Here is a 20,939-nt window from a genome sequence, read left to right as displayed (position 1 = left end):
GGCGTGGCCGCCGCTCGAGCCCCGCCCTCCCCTCGGCGCGGCCACACGGAGCGGCGTCACGGCGACGGCGATGACGTCGAAAGGCGCCGGCGCGCGGCGGGGCTCGGCATGAGGTGAGGGCGGGGGGCTTGGGCAGCGGTTGCCGCGGCAACGGCGCGGCTGAGGCCTGGGGGGGGACCGTGCGGCCCCGGCCCCGCCGCCTCCCGGCCTGCACAGCCCGGCCTGCACAGCCCGGCCAGCGGCCCGGGCCGCGGTGAGGCCTGAGGCGGCGGCTGCCAGAGGGGCTGCTCTTGGGGAGGGGATCCCGGAGAGGCCCCCGCCCTGCGGCACCGCCGCGGCGAAGGCCGCTTCCCTTTCTCCGGCCCGCCCGGGGGAGCCGGTGTTGGTGGAGCTCGGGCCGGGCGGAGCGGGTCCCGTCAGCAGCGCCCCCGGCCCCGCGTTACCTCAGGTCGCTCTGAGGGGAGAATGCGGCAGACGGGGATCCCGGGTGCGGGGCCGGGCAGCTCTGCCGGGGGCGCTGGGGAAGGGTCGGCCGTCCTGCACGGGGTGTGTGCGGGGAGGGGTCGCGGCCACAGGCCTGGCGGGATTCAAGAGTCACTGAGTCACAAACTGGCTGGGGCTGAAGGGACCTCTGGAGATCATCCAGTCCAACCCACCTGCTAACGCAGGGTCACCAGAGCAGATCGCACAGGTCGGTCCGGGCGGGTCTGAATGTCTCCAGAGAAGGAGACTCCACAACCTCTCTGGGCAGCCTGGTCCAGGCTCTGGCACCTCACAGCAAAGAAGTTTCTCCTCATATTCAGATGGAACCTCCTGTGCTTCAGTCTGTGCCCGTTGCCCCTCATCCTGTCGTTGGGCACCACTGAAAGGAGTCTGGTCCATCCGCCTGACACCCACCCTTGAGATATTTATCACATTGATGAGATCCCCTCTCACCTTCTCTTCTCAAGGCTGAACAGCCCCAGCTCTCTCAGTCTCTCCTCGTAAGAAAGGTGCTCCAGACCCCTCATCATCTTCATAGCCCTTCACTGGACTCCCTTCAGTAATTCCTTGTCCTTCTTAAATTGGGGAGCCCAGAACTGGACACAGATACTCCAGATGTGGCCTCACCAGGGCAGAGCAGAAGGAGAGGAACAACCTCCCTCGACCTGCTGGTCACACTCTTCTTAATGCACCCCAGGTACCATTTACCTTCTTGGCCACAAGAAGCAACTGGACAACACCATCAGACACATGGTGTGAACTGTGGGGTTGTCCTGTGCTGGGACAGGAGTTGGACTCGATGATCCTTGTGGATCCCTTCCAACTCAGGACATTCTGTGATTCTATGACCGGCCCCAACATGGGGGCTTCTGTCTTGCGGGTTTGCTGATTCTGAACCAGGCCGGCAGCTTCCAGCCGGGGTGAAGCTGAGTGCCTGAGAAAAACCCTGGGATGCTCTTGCCCCTGAATGAAATCCTTCTCCTCTGTAAAAGTGAAGAAGGCAATTTTTATTTTTGAGTCAATGGGGAAAGGAAGGTGTGCTTTGCCAAAAACTTGGCTGAGGGAAGTGCGCTGGCAGGGAGATGTAGGGAGCCCCAGCGAGGAGCTGGGATTTGGGGAGAGGAAAGAGGGGAGCAGGACCAGCATTGCTCAGGGTCAGGCACAGCTCTTTTTCTTGTCACCCTGAAGGAGGGCGGCAGCCCTGTGTGTCGGGGTGTAGATGTCTCTAGCAGGCGAGAGAACCAGTTTCCTTTCAGAGCTCATTTGCGTCTCTCCTGTCAACCCCCAGTCTCAAACCAAACTTCCTGAGAAGTCAGGAGAAACGTCAGCCTCACACACTACCTGAATCATTGGTTCCTGCCGAGGAGCAGCCGATACAGAATCAGAAAAGTTGGGCCCCTTTGGACTGGCTCTAGTGCAGGAAACCGTTTAAAGAAGTGTAAAGCTATTTTTCAAGTCCCCATCCTATGAATGAACCGTGGAGAAGGGTTCAGTCGCTTGGACAGACATTACTAATGCCTCCCTGTACCTTGAGGGGAATTCTGCGTTTAATTCACGGTCTTTTTGGCATGCAGCCCATGGAGAAAAGACACTATGGAGCATGTAGCCCTTACCACGGGGGTATAGGAGGCAGAAATTGCTGATGAGTGATTATGACCACTATTGCTAATAGCTGTTGTCTAGCAACTACTGCTTGGTAATGAATTTTATCAGAGGCAGAAGCGATCCAACAGCAGGATCAAGACTTTTTTCCATTTGGCTTACTGGGATTAATATCACGTTTATTTGAACAAAGAGAGGTCATTGTATTTTGGCAGGGTGGGATTCTCTCACTGCTTAAAGTTAGTTAATGTTTAGGTCTAAAAATTCATTAGCAAACGGACAGAAATTTGTAGTATATCGTTTATAATAAAGAGTTTTACTAAACTATTGTGGATTGTTTGGTACAGATGGAAATTCTAGTTTAAGAGAACAGCAAATCCATGTGATTTGCAGCCTTTTTAATGGAATGATTACATAATGTCTATAAAATGAATAATTTCTCTTCTAGGACTTTATGGAGATTTGGATACTCTGCCAGACTACTGAAAACTAATCATTTTAGGACAGCTGCATCACATACATCATTTCCAGCAGTTTGGATGCTATTGGCACAATATTCTGGCAGAATACCTGGGCTCTTTGTAGCAGCTAAAAAAAATAGGTTTTTTACAATGCCTGAAGCTGTGGAGGATAAAGCTGATCTAGAAGTGTATTCACCCAATCCTGAAGTGCGGGGGATGACACTGCTCAACAGAGAAGCTTTTAAAAGGACAGTTCTTGTTCCAGCTCTTAAAGTCAAGAAAGAAATTGTAAATGCTTTGGTAAAATCTCTAAAACATACGGTACTACAGCGCCCTGGTCTAAAGCGAGTGGTTGAGGATCCAGAAGATGAGGACAATAGGTTTGTTATTTTGGATCCTCATAAAATACCAGAATTCTCATTGGGAGAATCGGAGCAAGAGGTGTTAAAACAGCTTGATGTTTGTCCTGAGGTGTCCAAGTATAACTTGGAGCTGACCTATGAGAACTTCAAGGCAGAGGAGATCCTACGAGCTGTCCTTCCTGAAGGTCAAGAAGTCACCTCGGGATTTAGCCGTGTTGGTCACATCGCTCATTTGAATCTTAGAGACCATCAGCTACCATACAGGCATTTGATCGGTAGGTAAAACAACTCTTCTCAAAAGAGCAATGCATATATTTTGTATGTTATTAAAACATATTTTAACAATTATTCTACTGATAAGTTATTACTTGTACAAAGAAAAATTTTGAGCGCTTTTCATTGCTTTACATTTTGACTTTCAATAGCCTTGTGCCGATGCCGTAGCTGTGCATGGAAGGCACAGTCCTCTCGTGGTCTCACTTCACTGAGCTTTGGGACGTTGTTGTAATACATGCTTACTTTTGTTAATTTAACTGTAAACAGCAGCATTTATATCTCTTGTAGAGCAGTAAAAGGTTTAATTCCCTTAACCGGAATATCTTTTGCCCTCTCTTTCAGGCCAGGTTATAATTGACAAGAATCCAGGAATCACCTGTGTAGTGAATAAAACCAATATTATTGACAGCACGTACAGAAATTTTCAAATGGAAGTGCTCGCTGGAGACAGCAACCTGGTAACCAAGGTAGAGGGTTTTTTCCCCCCCTGTTCTTTTGAATTTAGTATGTTAAAACCCAAAGGCATCTACTGGAAAAATGTGATGGAGAGATGCTATTAAGACCATTTCTTTGCACGGTGCCCTTTCCCGACACTCCTTTTAGAGTGCAAGAGTTGGCAGTTACATCTACGTTCATTTGTTCCTGGCCTGCCAAGAGCAAACTCACAACCACGGGGATCATGAAGATAAGTATTTATCAGGTTCACAGCCGAGATTTCAGCGATACAAAAAAGCAGCTGAAGTGAAGGTTTCTTACAGAGATACTGATTACAAACTTGTAGCAAGGGGTGTTTCTCAAACAATATATATATCAAAATATTTAGTGATTTGATCAAAGAAAAAGCTGTTTCTTAATTTCATCAGTCCTTGTACAGTGGTGGTACAGAATGTATGACTGTGTTTTTAAATCTCAGTGGCTTTGCAGCTTAGGCAAGTTTTTGCCCATGCCTTTTTCCTTTTCCGTCAGCAGCAAGACAAACCTCATCTCTCCTCTGTTTTGACATTTTTCAGGTGAAAAGCACTATGTAACTGCCAAGTGTTCTTCACGTAGGGTTTCTCCTCTTTAGCTGGAAAATTGGCCACTGTTTTGACCAAAAAAAAGAACATTCCTAACTGTTGCCAGTTTTATACTTTTAGAAGAGACAACATTAGATTACTAAATAAAAAAGTTGAATAGCTTGGTAGAACATCCTGTACATGCACAGAGAAGGCATGTGAATCGTCAAGGCAGAGGTGATAATCAAATATTACGCAGATTGTTATTAGCTCATCAAGCACACAGCTGGCTCACCGCTGAGCTGCACACCCAGGAGCACAGATACACTTTAGTGTTTCTTGCTGGAAAAGCACATGATGCAGTGACTTGCATCCAAAGTTACTTCACTTCAGAGTCACACAATTCAAGTGTGGCGGTGCAAAGCGAGTGTTATCTTGCATCCCATTCTCATCTGACTAAATACTGTTCCTTTTTAGGTCTGTTCTTAAGATAGTGGTCATCTCAGAGTTTGGGTTTGGATCGGTTTCCAGACTCTGTCACCTTCAGAGATAAAATACCGTATTTTTTCAAACTGCAGAGTTGGCTTCCTGTGGCTTTGAATTTGGCTGACTGCTGCCATTCTTGTGCTGTATCATTCTCAGACGCTTATTTACTACGTGGACTCCACTAAGGAGGCTTTGAGGCGTCTTCCCAAGGTCTGCTTTCAATAAAGGAGTTGTCAGCCAGCCACAAAGCTCTTGAAAAGCCTCAGATTTATTTTTTTTATGGTCATTTTAAGTTGCTGCTTTATTTCCACCTGGTGATTGAGACATGCATAAGCCAGCCATCTGGGTTGACAGTTGGAACATTCCTAATGGCTATTTCTGATGAGCAGATCTGTTTCTACAGGATTCATGTGAACTACAAATGGGACAAAAGTCAATGTACACATTACCATTTGATAAAGCACCTTGGTTTTTAGCTGTCTTAATTACTGAAAATGCTTAAACATGTGGAATTTGAAGGCAGAGGCTTAACCAAATGTTCTGGACTTTCAGGTCAAAGAAAATAATATTGCGTATGAATTGGACTTTTCTAAAGTCTACTGGAACCCACGTCTTTCCACAGAACACGGCCGTATTGTTGAGCTTTTAAAGCCCGGTGATGTCCTTTTCGATGTCTTTGCCGGGATTGGACCTTTTGCTATTCCAGCAGCAAAGAAAAAATGCCAGGTATTTGCAAACGATCTCAATCCTGAATCCTACAAGTGGTTGCTGCACAACTGCAAACTGAACAAAGTAGAGAAGAAAATCAAAGCGTTCAACATGGATGGCAGGGACTTCCTCCTGGGGCCAGTGAGAGAGGAGCTCAGTAAAGAACTCCCGCTTCTGAAAGAAGGACAGAAAACCTCTTTTCATATAGTCATGAATTTGCCAGCTTTGGCTATTGAATTTCTAGATGTTTTCAGGCATCTCCTCACCGGAGAGCCGTGCAGCGCCACTCGCCTTCCCACGGTGCACTGCTACGGTTTCTCCAAACACCACGACCCGGCCAAAGATATTCAAGAACGCGCTGAGGCTTCGCTGGGAACCTCCTTAGCTGGCCGCTGTTCTACCTACCTGGTCAGAAATGTCGCGCCCAACAAGGAGATGCTGTGCATCAGCTTCCAGCTTCCAGCAGACGTGCTGTACAAGAGGCCCTGCCCTGATGGGGGTAAGGAACAAACCTCTAATGTGACAGCGATGCCGTGTTTGGGTGTGAGCACCCGCACGTGTGCCGCAGCTGTGTCCCGCTCCTCTGATCCCAGCACGAGCCTCCACAGGAAAAATGGTGGGACTGGAGAGGATCATCCCACAGGCCATAAACCAGACCTGGACGCCTTAGATCGCGTACAGGGGGAGGACAGGGTACCCAATGTCAAACACGTGTTTCTGCCAGCTAAATACTTCAGAATTGGAGCTTCATTTTGACCCAGGGTAGAATGACATTCTTCCAAGTGACCTTCTTGTGCTTGCGCAGACTCAGTTTAGGTCTGGAGTCACCACATCAGCACAACCCAGTTCCGTACAATTTAATCGAGAAATAGATATCCTTAGAGGTCTTGGATGTTGAATTTGTTTTTTGTTTAATATATATAATGGGTCATTTTTTTTCTTGAAGTACTTGTGGAGGGCAGTTGGTTTCAAGTGATCTTGGGCTTTGCACTGCATGACAAAGGTGGGGGCTTTCAGTTTGCAGTTACATGAACTGGAGCAAAGGAGGTTTTGATTAAGCTGTTAATGCCATGAAACTTATTTTTGCGCTATTGTTGGGTAGCACTGAGATGTATGTCAAAATGTAGCTCAACACAAGTTTTTTGTAAGTCTTTTGGCATTTAGTAAAGACCCCCCATTATTGCTGTAACAGTTTTCATTTGTGACTGTTAATCCTGATTTTAACTCTCATCTCTTCCTCTTAAATCCCTTAAGTGTTTAAGGCTTGTGGTTTAGTTCAGGCTGTTTATTGTACGTTAAATAACTTGCTTTTTCTAACCTTCCAGCAAACCCAGCCTCTAAACGTCTGTGTACCAGCAAAGATGTTTCTGAAGAAGAGTTGGAGCTGAAGAAGAGTTGAAGATGAGAGTGATGGTAACTACTTTAGTGGTTTGTGTAAGGTATACTTAGGTTACCTCTGGTTTACCCCTTGAATTACTTGAAGCATATCTATGTTACCCATCTCAGGTGCCGAGATGCGTAATGCATGTTGCAGCTTTCCTTAGTGAGCCTTGCTTCCTGCATTTACCTTTTTTTTTAAATTGTGGGGTCAATAAGGAGATTGAAGTCGCTGTTACTACAAAAAAATAAAACTTTGCTTTTTTGTAATAGATGTGTTTTGGTACTTTTCTGCTCCCTATTGTTTCAGGCCTCGTGATAATTCAGTGACACACACTAGGATAGTTTTCTGCTGTGTTATTTTGATAATGTGCAGTTCGTGGTGAAAACAGATTTTTACAATTTTTCAGGTCTAGCAAGATGACTTATATAACCCCTGCACTGGATGCTCTTTGACAAATGGGTTCGGTGTTTTAAGAATAAATGGTGTAAGCAAGCTCTTGTGTAAGCAAGATAACCTTTCAAAAACTTAACCCAAGATACAAAAAGGCCCAAATAGCCATGTATACTTGTTCCTAGCCTTTTGAGTAGTAAATGCTTTTTAACACTGAGATTTAGTTAGGGATTAATTGACTCTTAACTTAGTGCTTACCCACCATTAAGGCAGGAAGGACTTTAGTGCCGTTTGCACAGTCACGGATTAAGTCCATGCTTGCGTTAAAGCTCTAGACTGAAAACTAGTACCTGGCTGAACAGGTCTCGTGTCTCAATGCCGTGTCTGTGGCTTCTGGGCCTCCGCCACCTCCCAGCTCCCCCCGCCTCTCCGCCTGCTCCTCTGCTGCAGTCCCGGGGCAGTGTCTGTATCCTGCAGGGATTCAAAAAGCCTCTGCCTTTGATTTCCTTTTCTTACCCATCCAAACTATTGTTGGGCAATGTCAACCACAAGTAGTTTATTTGGACAGAGAACTCAGATTCCCTTCTCATTTCAGATATTTTCCTTCTGTCCAAGCTCAGTGCTCACTCCTAGCAACTCTATTACCCCGTGTCTGTCACCCTGCCTGGTTCTGCTGCTGTGGCTTTGTCACTGGGGCCTGCGACCTGCTCTCTTGGTTTTCCCCCAGACAACTGCTAAGGCCCATGGATTTGTTTTCCTCGTGGTTCTATGTAACAGCCTTTCCCTCAGGCAGTGCTTTTGAAAGCTGCTCTTGTTCCTCAGAGTCCTCTGAGAACACTGCTGGAGCAATAAGGCCATTGACGGTGCTGGAAGGACATGGTCACCCTAACGAGGCAGTCACCCTACGATCTGTGCTAATGCATCTGTCTGTACTGCTGGAAACCGCAGGTCCCTTCGACTGCGTGCGTTGCCTCACAGTCCAAATTTAGGGCGTCTTGGCACTACTGCGCTCCCAGAAACCTGGCTTTGATCACCATTTTTGTGTCAGGCAAGTCAACTACATAACTCTGATTTTCAGCATGTGACTTAAGTATCCCAGGGCAGGGAAGGATTTTAGTTCTTAGAAGTTTTGTTCACTTAAGGATTAAATACCATTGTTATTTCAGCAGCATAACTTCAGTTTAGATGCCAGCCAATGGATCAGATGAACTGAACTCATTACCAGGGGTTCTCCACATTTCTGCGCAGTTGCCACTTTTGCATATAACCCTTCCACATGAAATAGCAAATGATAGCCAAGGTACACACAAGTTGCATGTGTATTTGAATGACACACGTTAATATGCATATGCAGTTCTGCATTCATTAGGGCAATGACCTGAGGCTTTATAAACTGAGAATATCATCATAAGAGGGACATTGAGAGACTGGAAAGAGCTCAGAGAAGGGCAATGAAGCTGGTGAGGGGTCTAGGGCACAAGTCTGATGAGGAGCGGTTGAGGGAACTGGGGCTGTTCAGCCTGAAGAAAAGGAGCCTGAGGGGAGACCTTATCACTGTCTACAGCTACCTGACAGGAGGTTGTAGGTCTGTTCTCCTAAGCAGCAAGTGATAGGATGAGAGGAAATGGCCTCAAGTTGCACCAGGGGAGGTTCAGATTGGATAGTAGGAAAAAACTTCTTCCCAGAAGGGGTTGTCAGGCATTGGAACAGGCTGCCCAGGGAAGTGGTGGAGTCACCAACCCTGAAAGGGGTTTAAAAGATGTGTAGATGAGGTTCTTAGGGACATGGTTCAGTGCTAGAGTTAGGTTAATGGTTGGACTTGATGATCCTGAGGGTCTCTTCAGAAAAAAAAAGATCATTGGTGAGGTTTATCTTTACCAGTCTGGGTGAGCCCAGAATCACACAGATGCCTCCCCGTTGCTGCTGCTCCCTCCCAGGGTCCTGAGCTGAATCCCCAGAGTTCTGCTGCTGTCTTATTTATCTTGGGATAAATCAGTGGAGAAACGTCAGCTCTCAGGCCATACAGCTGAGAGGAAAGGCGCAAGGGCTGCAGGCAGAAAGCAGCGCTCGTCCCAGGACGAGACGACAACACAAGCGCAAGCGTTTGAGTCTCTCACAGGCACCGCACGGGATTTCTGTCGAGGGCCAGGCCACCTGCCCCGGGCAGGGAGCAGCGCTCCACTGCTACGGCCTTTTCTGTGCCTCCTCCTGCGTGTAACCTCACCTGTCAGCAGCTATTCTGGGTGCAAACAACAGCATTTCAGAGAAATAGCAAAGGAAATTTTGGCGCTTCCCTTCACTTTCCCTAATAAAGGGAGCACCGAGCCTGGAATAGATCTTATTCTTCTCTTTATTACAACATAGGAAAAATAAGTTCATTTAGTCCACTCCTCAGAGCAGTCTTCTACAACTATGAATGGGTGATCTGTAAAACGTGGTCCGGGCTCCACTCCTGAGCATTTCCCCGTCTCCTGCCGTTCGTACACACTGGTGGCAAAGACCATCCTGCCACAGGGAGCCCATCTCTGCTGTGATTAGTCTACGTTCCGCGACAAGGAGAGGGGAAGGAATTCGTAAAAGCAGATGATCAAGCAGCAAGTGGCACCCCAAAAGCCAGACAAAGGGATGTTCCTGCCAAAAGAAGCTCCTGAACGCAACAGAAAAGTTGCAAACAGAGCTAAACAGGAAAAAAATGAAAGCAATTTTGCCTACTTTAACAACCTAGCCTTGTATCAAGGCTTCTTGGATTCCTTCTAGAGGAACCCAGTGGAAAGACTTTCAGCTAAAGATTTGTTTTCCAGACAAAGGTAAGAACCAAGTGACATCAGGATGGATCCCGCATGAGAGTTGTGTCAGCACAGTTCCAGGGCTTCTCATCTCCAGCTGGCAGGAGGGAAAACCCACTTGTCTGAACTGGGGAAGCGAGTTTTATGGGAAGAAAATGTAGGCTTGAATATTGACACTAAATGTTATAATCAAAATGGTATTTAAATGCTTGTGCAAATACAACCCTGCAATAAGAGTAAAACCACAAACTTTAATAAAAAAGTCTGGCTTTATTTAAAAAAAATTTACAAGTGTATTTCTTTAAACCTCAAACATACACAGCTGAGTTATTCACATCTTCCATTAGATGTGGCTTATTGCTTCAGCCTCCCTCAGCAAAGTGCCACATGACTAACGAGTTTCCCCCTCCACAAAAATGTACCTACCATTTTACAAAGCTCTCGTGCAGACGTCGTTGGGTTTTTTTTTTCCCCCTTTAGCACTTAAACACAGCTGGTTTTACACAGGAAAGTGACTGCAGTTTAGCCTTTGTGCAGATGGCAGCAATTTTACCCAACCTTTGCTGGCTTGATTTGCTTCTCGCTCCGCGTGGTGTCCCTTGATCCCAGGCTGACGCTAACTGGGGTGCCAGAAAAGGCCACTGAACGCGTCCTGCAAGGCTCGGTGACAAGCAAGAGAAGACGTGTAGCCCCCAGCAAGATCCTGCGGAGAGGCGGCTCGCACGTGGTTGAGATACCTAAACCAAAGAGAAGCATTATTTTAGGAGAGATATAAGCACGTCAAACGCCTGCGTAGTTCACAGTACAGTGAGGTCGAGGCTGTTTTTTGGGAGAAAGCAAGGAGATGGAGCTGCCTACTGCTAACGACTAGGAACATACAGTATAAAACTTGCATTAGTAAAAATAAAGATGATGCTGATGCTGCCCAGCCGGCGGGCTGAAAAAGCTTGGCTCTTTGCAGTAGGTTGCACAGAATTAAGTACACTCACTGGGTTGTATTTTCTGTGCTCACTCTACAGGGCAGGTTGTGTTTCCCCCCTTTGGTAGCACCTTCCAGAGACAATGACAAGAGGATGGACCAGACTCCTTTCAGTGGTGCCCAACGACAGGGTGAGGGGCAGCGGGCACAGACTGAAGCACAGGAGGTTCCATCTGAATATGAGGAGAAACTTCTTTGCTGTGAGGTGCCAGAGCCTGGACCAGGCTGCCCAGAGAGGTTGTGGAGTCTCCTTCTCTGGAGACATTCAAACCCACCTGGACACATTCCTGTGCGATCTGCTCTGATGACCATGCGTTAGCAGGTGGGTTGGACTGGATGATCTCCAGAGGTCCCTTCAACCCCAACCTGTCTGTGATTCTGTGACAACACCACAAGCTTTCCGACGCTCCCACTGGACTCGGAGGGTTTCGGTTCTGCCCGGTTAGCACCAGGCGCTCCCCAGAGCCCACTGTGCTGGTTGCAGGGCTGAACTTTCTGCCCACAGGCTTATCTGTATCTGGAGCAAGTCCACTGGCACCAGGGAATTAGACCTGTAGGAGGCTGTCATTGACTTTTTGGCTAAAGAAGCCTCTAAACTTCATTAATTAAGCATCATCACCCATTTGCAGAGCCATCTGATTTTACACCAAACCAGCTGAACGGATGAGCTGACATCTGGACACGCCGCCGTGAGCTCTTGGCTCCCTTTGCTCCATCCAAGGGCTCCAACCCAGCCCTGGGTGCCGAGAGATCCCACTCGAGGTCGTTTCTTGGGGGCTTGAATGGTTTCATTCAATGCTGTAACTCCAGAGCTCTTGCACCTCACGTAAGACAGATAAAAGACCCGATTCTCAGCTAGTTCTGCACCAAAACCCCATCAAGCACAAAGACAGACCGCAACCTAGTGCAATCAGCACAATGACCGTCTCAAATTCGGAACAGCGAATAAAATACCGTAAATGAGAAGCGCTTTTCACAGCGGCCGTGCAAGCCACCGAGCTGTTTTGATTCATCACTTGGTACATGTTGCTCCTGGGAAGGTTGAGTCATTCCACCTCTGGCTTGGCAATTCAAGCATAAACTTGCAAAACGCGTACAGCCTTTTATGATGTTATCCCGAGAAACCTAAAACAGCTGCACTTTTGGCAGGAAAATACAGGACCACCAGTAAAATATCCAAAACAGTTGCATCTTTTAATTTATGACTGTACAATGTTTCCATAAAGAGTATATAAAACAGGTCAGATTTTATAGGTAAGACATAATAAACAGTCATACCCATTGATGCCATAAATGTGTAGAAAAAGAGGTTACTCAGAAATGATTAATTTCTGGTTTAAAACTGTATTTCTTGCACCTAATAACCGCAACGCACAGACACGAGTGATTGCTGATGAGCTGCTGAAGCTGAGACTGAGTTTGAGCAGGGCTGAGCTCGGCCGCTTCGTACCGACCCGTGCTGGAGTCCGCTCCTCGCTGCTGGACACGGGTTCCCGTCAGCACGGGCACAGACATGAAAACAAAACCCCTTTTAATAGCATTTAGTGCAAAGGGAATCTGCAAACACGGCAGCAAAGCTGGTGCCGTCTCTTAATTTGCAAGGAGTCTGCAGAGAACTTCAGTTTTGTGGGAGAATGCATTTCAGAAATTTTTTAAAAAAAATTTTTTTAAACATTTTTGTTACTTGTCCCTTAGTATTTTAGGAGGAAAACCTCATCCTTCCCAAAGGCCTTTTACAACTGCACTAGGCAACAGGAGCTCCTTCCCCCAGCCAGGAATGACGAAGGGATACAGACAACGACAAATAATTTCCTTCAAAATGCTGCTGTGAAACCACCTCCACCCTCCAAACCGGAGGGTCTTATAAAAATCAATTCCCTTCTCAGATTTTACTTCTATCATGTTTTCATTGCACAAACGTCATTTTCCACTCATGCACGGAACAGTCTGGAGAAAACGGGATTATTTTACATTTCTATATTAACAAAGGTTGGTTATGTGTTTTTTATTACTTTTTTAATCTTCCGTTACTTTTCTAATACCAGTGAAGGAGGGGGGCAGAGTCTATTGTTTCTCTTTTTTTAGGTCATTTGAAATTGGGGCATCAGTTCTGTAAGAGGGCCTGATTTACAGCTATTACAGCATTTCTAATTAATGGGTATGTGATCTCTGAAGCCGTACAAAACCATTGCCAAAAAGGCTCAGGTCAACTTTTACTACGGCAACCTGCATTAATTCTCCTTACTCCCGCGAAACGAGCACGACGGGCTGCTGGTTGTCAAGTGAGGTCTTTATTTTCTTGTTAAGTATCTTCATTTACTGCTCTTGACCCACTTAATTACTGTGGTACACCAGGCAATTGCAAAGAATCTGCCACGCTGAAGCCGCGCAACGAGAAGCGAATGTTCCGGCGGCTTTTCCCCAGCGATCCCCATCCGCGCCGCCCGAATGCGGCCGTGCCCTTCGCAGGAGCATCTCTCTGAACGGGATTCCTGGGGTTTCTGGCACATCTTTTCACGTCCACCTTTACAGCGGCAGCAGGAAGAAGCGCTTGCCAAGTTTTATTTCCAACGAGTCGAGCTCCGTTAGGACCTGGAGGTAATTACTCTCACTAGTTAGCAAATTCCAGCACGCTAGGTCTGTTTTTCATAGGTTTATTTTAAGTACCTGTAAATCTTATAAGCAGAAACCAGGAAAAAGAGGTTTGCTTTTTCTGGTGCTCAGTTTTTTAATGGAACTTGTTTAAACTGAGGGCAGCCCAAACTCTGAAGTTAAAAAAAGCCTGCACTATTATTTTTGAGCAGGGCTAAAGGGCTGTGTGTTCTCTGCCCCACGGTTTCCCCATCGTGCCCAAACAAGCCCCTTCCCTCCGCTGCAGCCACTGGATGTTGATCTTCCCCATTCACCTCAGGTAAGACACATCGTATTTTGTTCTCCACAAGCCTTCGGGGGCTTATTCCTGACCTTTAGTTTCTCATCACCACGCAGAAAAAAAAAAAAAAAAGCACCTCCTGTTTTCAAGGAAAAAGGTGTAATTCACACTTAGTGCAGAGGCTCCCAAACAAGCTGGTCATTCCTGAGGGTGGCTTTCCTTCGTGTCTTCTCTTTTCTGAAGACCAGGTCTCCATCACTTCATCAGGAATGACTGGGACCGCTGGTAAAGTTCAGGTCCCGTGCCTTTCTACCCGTAGCCCCGGCACCACTTGGCATCGCCGGTTCCGAGAGCCAGGGTCAGATGGAAACACCCAAGACCACGAGCAAATGTCCCCTCCCTGCTCGACAAGGCGGTCTCGTTTCAGAGAAATTCAGCAAAGACTTCAGAAACGATCAGAAATGACGGAGAAAACAGCATGCTCAGACCACGCTAAAAATAAAAATATCCCAAAACATCCAACCAACAAGCCAAATAACCCCCCCAGGACTTCCCTCCACCCACCCAACTGCAAGTATCAGCGTTCGGGATTATTTCACACAACCTTCCCCCATCTACCTGAGACAAACACGCTCCCACTGGTATTTCTGCAGATGCATCACTGGAGGTACATGTGGAGCGCTGTGTATTTGGCACACAGACTTCACTGGTTTTGATCTATTAGGTATTTTATGGAGGTGAAGAAAAGAAAAATCACTCACAAGTCATTGACAAAAAAACCCCATAATGTAATTCTATTCCACAGAATAGATTTACTGCTCATCTGATTATCTGCAGTATCCAAGACAGAAAGTAATGGAGCAGACATTAGATCTGGGAAATTCTCCAGATTAATCATTTAAATAATAAATAGCGGTTGCATGAAAGCAAGCAAAATACTCCAGTCTGGAAAACTGTGTAAAGCATTGGTAAGGCAGTAGCAGACGCTGCATTCCTGAACCCTTCTGGAGACAGTATTTTCATTAGATTTACCAAGTCTCCAAGATGAGCTATCGATGCATTATTCAGAGTATCCTTGCAGAGATGGAGTTTTATCAGATGAGAGCAGCACATAAGAAATTGGATTTTCTCTGGCCTGCTTTTTGTTGAGGAATGTGTGGTCTGGGTTACTCTCTCGCCCCTGAGCAGGTAAAAACCAGGCTCCTCCAAGCAACGCTGGTTTTGTTTGAACCGGTTCTACCACACAGTCGGTCTGTGCAGCCAAAGCAGAATTTGCTGATAAAATGAGACGAGTTCATTGCTGTTCTTCATTAAATAGCCCTGGGAAATTCATTTGGGAACAGGCTTTCTCTGGGTGTTATTCAAATACGGTGCGGCTCTCCCTTTCTCAGAGACTGTCCTGTCTAAGGTAGGACAAAATCACGACACGCAAAGCCGGTACTCAAAGTAGTAGCTCAGAACAGCAACTCATCCTCCGCAGACCAGCTACAAGCCCGACCCCCAGCCCTCAAAAGTCAAAACGCAGTCACTCATCTATTTTAACAGACACTCTTTGGGCACTCTCATCATATTAAGATCTTAAAAACCAAAAAAGCTATTACTGGTGTCCGAAATTCCCGCTGAACACCAGCCAGCACAGCAACGTCTAAGCACAACTCAAAGGCTCCTCGCAAGCCCAACTCGACCCGTCCTGCCGGCCTTGTCCCACGGCCCAGGTCACAATTCCAGCCCCATGGCAGCGAGACACCCCCGGCGGCTCTTCGCCTCCCCGCCCAGGGCAACGACAACTAAATGGGAGAAAGACATTTAACAGTTGAACGGGGAAAATCGATCCTTGGAAAGGAGTAGGTCCATGGCTGCCTCAAGGAACCAAGACATCATTTAGTTGATAAATATAGAGTAACTGTTTTAATTACTTTCATTTCAATGTGACCATGAAGTCAATAAAATGGACAGCAAGTTATCACGGCTTGGGGTTTGCTGGAAGCACCATCAAACGGGCAGCAACTGCAAGAGCTGAGTGGGGGTGGTGGATGTTTTGGTGGAGTTTTTGGTTGGTTATTTTTTCTTTTAAAGCCTCTGTGCACACAATTGCAGCAATCAATGTGAACGTCAAGAAACTGCTAAGCATGACAAGGTCTCAACCCAACAGATCCCAAGGCAGACAGAAAGAGAATACATTTTTAACTGGATTATGTCACCTGTTAATCTTGCAGCAGCACAAGACCAAATACAGCCCATAGTGCAGGGGTACAAGGAAAAGTCCGTCAAAATACACCACAGTGCAGCTCTGGCTACAGAAGAACCTTTGAAGACATTTCCAGGGCCCGTTTCAATTGCTTGGAAATAAACATATCTGTACTTAAACGATGTTTGAGTATTTCTTCCCCCCTTTACTTCAGAGGAAAACTTCAACCAACTTTCCAATAAGGAAGAGTTAAAGTCTTCACAATAAATTCCTCAACATCAGATGCCTACCGACTCTAATGGGTCTCTATTGCAGTAATGATTTAAGAAAAAAATTCTTAATTTAGAGTTTGAGTTCACGGCTCCTAGAACTTTTATTTCTCAGTTTTAGGTCTTTTAAGTGAAGAACTCTGTTCTACCAGAAATAACTTTTCTCAGCAGAAAAGCCAAGAAACCTCCAGCTCACCAAAATCAACAAAAGAAATCTGGGACCTCTAGTGATTCTTTTTAGCCTCTTCCATCTATTTTTTCTAAACAGCAATTTGTTTCAACCACAGTCAGAGAGTCTCTGGGCTGGAGCACATGTCAACTGCGTGTGGTGAAAACAAAGTTCTTTAAAATTAAAATAAAGCAGGTCTGCCACGGCTAAGATGGAACAGCACAGAAGTCTGCTACCAGACACTGGAGGAGGGGGAAAAAAAAAGTAATATTAACCACGAGACAGCTGTCTCTGATAAAGCCAGTCCTGACTGCAAAGGTAGGAATCGGGGATGAATTATTCCTCTTTTCTTTGTCTCCCGGCAGCACCTCGGGGCTCCTGCTCCCACGGCAGCCGCTTCGCTCCTCGCCCGGCAGCTGCTGCAGCCACCAATAAAAGAATCTCCAGAGTGTTTAACAGAAAAACTAAGGCACTTTTATTTGATGTTTCACATAAACTGTTTCCTCTTTTAATGGTGAAACACATACATAAACTGTACGTTATATCTAATTACCTGTACCAGAGATTTTGTTACAAATTACCGGTGACATTAGTGAGTACAGTAGTGAACCTGGCAGTAGAAAAATCTTTAAATGCAAAGGCACAAAGTCAAAGAAGCCATCCTTGGTGGGGGAAAAAAACCAATCAAAATTTCCCATGCTACTTTTCCTGAAAACTTCCTCTTTTTGTGATAAAATCCAGACTCCAGAGAACAAACATTTCCATGGAAAAGTCAATATATCGGGGGATGGAATAGAGGGAAATTTCCTTGTGACAGCTACACATCTGTAGTGCATCTTCAGTGCTCCTAAGTGAACGTGTCATTAAAACAAAAACACACACAAAAAAACCACCTCACACAAAACCAAACAAAAACCCCACAAACAAAGAAAACACCAAGAAACACACACAAAAACTCTTCTACTGGTAAAAAAAGTTTAAAGAAACAGAAGTTTTAGAGACCACCTGGTTCTCCAGCATTTTCCAAGCACTTCAGTTCTGCTGCTGCTCTATTTTTTAACTAGATATGAGACCAGAATCAGTTCCCCACATTTATTTAACGCACAGACAACCATTTGCCTTTGGTGTAAGCGAGAAGCTGATGCTATTGCCTAAAGGTGGGATGAAAAAGCCTGGAGAAAAAAAGATCAAAGAAGGAGGAAAAATGCCTTCTGCCCCACAGAAACCGACTGATATGATTTTAAAAGAAGTGGATGTTTTAAAGTGTAAAGACAGGAAACTAATGATGGCAAATGTGTTATAAAATAAAGGAAGCTTTGTGTTACTCCGACCTAATTTGTGTTTTCTCCATTTATCTGTGCTGCGGACAGAATGCCGGTCCTGCTGTGCACACAGGTTTCTGCGGGTACTGCCAATACAACAACTGGTTTTTAGACAACTCCAAACCCAGTACAGGGTCCTACCCAAGAAGGCACCAGCCTCGACAGAATTATTTCATGCGGAGAAAGCCTATAGACTATACAACTACCCACTTAAAGCCCTGTAGATGCGAAGACCACTTAAAGCACTCGGAAATGAGACACAAGCCCTTGAAATGGCACAAGGTGACCTGTCCCCATCACCAAAGGAACTGCAAATCCAGTTACACCTGTGGACAACATTTAAAGTGTTAACAAGTTAAATGAACCTCTTCTTTCCACTGAGAAGTTATGCAAGCTAGAGATTGACTTTCAACAAGAATTCACGTGTGTCAGTCCAGTGCATGTTTGATAAACACATTTTTGCACCTCACGTGAGCCCAGAATTCACCATGAGCATCTGCAGATTTCCTTTGATAATAATCAAATGCTACATTTAATCAAGTTCTCTTAACATTTGACCAGGCAGCATCACTTCCGATGAGGTGTAACAGTTTAAACCTTAGAAAATGTAAATACCAGTGCAAGACAGCAGCTGTTTCTGTCTTTGCTATAAATTCAGTGATCTGAGCTAATGCAGGAAAGCTTGAACGCACCCTCAAGAGTTAAATTAATGACAGAGACCATATTGTTTTGTTGGAGGTTTTTTAGTTTAAAAAAATTTAATTAAAAATGAAAATAAGCAAACAGAAGCTGCCAAAGTACACCATTATCCCCAACTATCAGACTTCAGAGAAAGGAGGCATATTTTTAGCTGGTATAAGTCAACATGGTTTCTAGATTTCTGTGCTGTGACAGGGCAGATTTGAGACAATGATAATCTGAAAGTTCTCCCCATTTTAGCAAGTGACTGCCTGTTTTAAAATAAAAATGGGAAATGGAAAGCGGAACCTGCAAACACATTAATCCTTTGCAAGCAAAGGAAAACTAAAGGCGACACCATTTATATTCGTTCACGTGTTTCAACTGAATAAAGGATATTTTACAGAAGTTCTATGCTGACTTGTCTTCAGTTGTTGGGGGGGCTTCCTCACATCCCACTTTCTCCCTAGTAATATACTTAGTGCTTTTAATGGCTCTACACATGTCAGTCAAGAGCCATCACCGATGATGCCGTGTGAATAGTTTGCTGCTTGTTGCTCACTGCACATCTCAGTACCGCACGTTCCCGCTGCCGTTCCAGGCACCATCTCCAAAATATGCGCCACCGCTACACATTTGGATGAATTTTATTTTTCCCTTCAAACTGAATGGATTTCTGCTTAAATTCTTTCCCAAATCACAGAATGTCAGGGATTGGAAGGGACCTCGAAAGCTCATCCAGCCCAATCCCCCCATCAGAGCAGGAACACCCAGATGAGGTTACACAGGAAGGCGTCCAGGCGGGTTGGAATGTCTGCAGAGAAGGAGACTCCACAACCTCCCTGGGCAGCCTGGTCCAGTGTTCTGTCACCCTCACCGTGAAGAAGTTTCTTCTCATACTTAAGTGGAACCTCCTGTGTTCCAGTTTGTACCCATTGCCCCTTGGCCTATCACTGGTTGTCACCGAGAAGAGCCTGGCTCCATCCTCCTGACACTCACCCTTTCCATATTTATAACCATTAATGAGGTCGCCCCTCAGTCTCCTCTTCTCCAAGCTCAAGAGACCCAGCTCCCTCGGCTTTTCCTCGTACGGGAGATGTTCCACTCCCTTCATCAATAGCTGCTTGAATTCGTTATCCCCGCGTACGCAGCTGGTAACAAAAGGTTAATGTTTATTTCTGGAAACTTTGCTCATGGGAAGCCTTCGCTCAGCGCCAGCGACTTCCGACACTCGTGCCCCCACCGGTAGAGGCCTTGGGAGACGCGGAGGCACCTGGTCCCCCATTCGTCACCTTCCGAGGTCACCCGCCAGCTGTCTGTCCTCAGCCCTGCCACCGCGCCGGGGGCATTCTCCCTCGCTCAGGTTTCCAGGTCTGAACTTCCAGATCCAGTAAATCAATCGGCCGTTGCAGAAGCCGCTCGAGCAACTGCAAGGGAAGCGTTTTCGCACCCTTGAGCGGCCCCGCTGCGCGGCAAGGACACTGCAGCCCCGGCTGGAATCCGGCAGAGCGCTCGCGCTGCATGAGCGGGACAGATGACACTTGGGAGGACGGCAGAGCTGCAGCTACATTTAGTCTGTGACTAAATCAAGCTCCACTCGTACTTGACCCTGAGAAGAATGTCATTGAATGCAAGGGCCTCTTCTCGGCTATAATAACGCTTTTTTTTTTTTTTTTTCTTTTCAGTGGCTAAGCCATCATTTCTGTGACTGCAAAGCAGCCCCCTCTTTAACATATCACTGAAATGTTTTGGCATGGATCCTTCTTCAAATTTTTCATCTTTCCCCCTGTCTTCCACCTCCACTCTTCCTCCTACACGGTACATTTAGGACAAAGGTCGCCAGAAGAACATGGATATATTTAAATAATTATTATTACTCTGAGGAAGTTAACCATTGTTTTCTAACTTACTACCCGAGTGAGGATTGCTTTCACAGCCTTATCTTTTTTTTTTTTTAAGGATAGGGTTAGTACAGTCTTAAAGAAATGTTAAACAAATTCCATGGCTGGGGAACCTTTTTCTGGGTTTGACTCCCGGGAACACAGCATCTCTTCTGCAGGCAAAGAGAGACAACACAACTTTCATCCTGAAAGACAGTTATTTTGGACACACAAATTATTCTTCTGGGACAAAAGCCTCCTGCTGTTTCTTACTCTCTGCCTTTTTCTCCGACTTGCACACCCCACTGTGTACCACAAATCCCCCAGTGCATGGCAAACAATCCATATTGATGAACTGGGGCTCTGAGCGAGCTACATGAGATTCCTCCTGGACCAGCTTCCATGGACATTATAGAGCTGTGAAGCAACCAGAGCCCTTTCTGAGCAGAGCGCTCAGGCAGGAACACCTACAGAAAGAAGAGGGAGATGCGCAGAGACTTTTATTTTCCCCCTTTTTCAGTACCATTATGCTTGACGCGGAGTTCTGTGTCAACAGACCACAGGGACGGGCATGGCCGCACCGCAACTGCAGAGTACAGGACTGTCTGCCACAAGCAGAGAGGGGACACTTTTGCCCCAGAAACTCTGGTAA

General features: G+C 46.1%; 2 protein-coding genes across 2 annotated transcripts in view; one reads left to right on the top strand and one right to left on the bottom strand.

Annotated features, from left to right (window-relative positions):
* The first annotated feature begins 32 nt into the window (after positions 1-32).
* On the top strand, positions 33-6,982 carry TRMT5 (tRNA methyltransferase 5). The gene is made up of 5 exons (XM_065635284.1): positions 33-113; positions 2,534-3,183; positions 3,527-3,651; positions 5,218-5,872; positions 6,699-6,982. The coding sequence occupies exons 1-5, from the start codon at positions 109-111 to the stop codon at positions 6,770-6,772; spliced, it is 1,509 nt and encodes a 502-aa protein (XP_065491356.1). The 5' UTR covers positions 33-108; the 3' UTR covers positions 6,773-6,982.
* A 3,206-nt stretch (positions 6,983-10,188) lies between these two features.
* The window catches only part of MNAT1 (MNAT1 component of CDK activating kinase), a 126,071-nt gene continuing 115,320 nt past the window's right edge, over positions 10,189-20,939 (bottom strand). Inside the window, exon 8 of the mRNA XM_065636273.1 lies at positions 10,189-10,667. Coding sequence (XP_065492345.1) covers positions 10,547-10,667 — 121 coding nt within the window. The 3' untranslated portion in view covers positions 10,189-10,546. The remainder of the gene's footprint in view (positions 10,668-20,939) is intronic.

Source organism: Caloenas nicobarica, chromosome 5, assembly GCF_036013445.1.
Source record: "Caloenas nicobarica isolate bCalNic1 chromosome 5, bCalNic1.hap1, whole genome shotgun sequence".
Taxonomy (NCBI): domain Eukaryota; kingdom Metazoa; phylum Chordata; class Aves; order Columbiformes; family Columbidae; genus Caloenas; species Caloenas nicobarica.
This window is presented reverse-complemented; position numbering and strand designations above follow the sequence as displayed.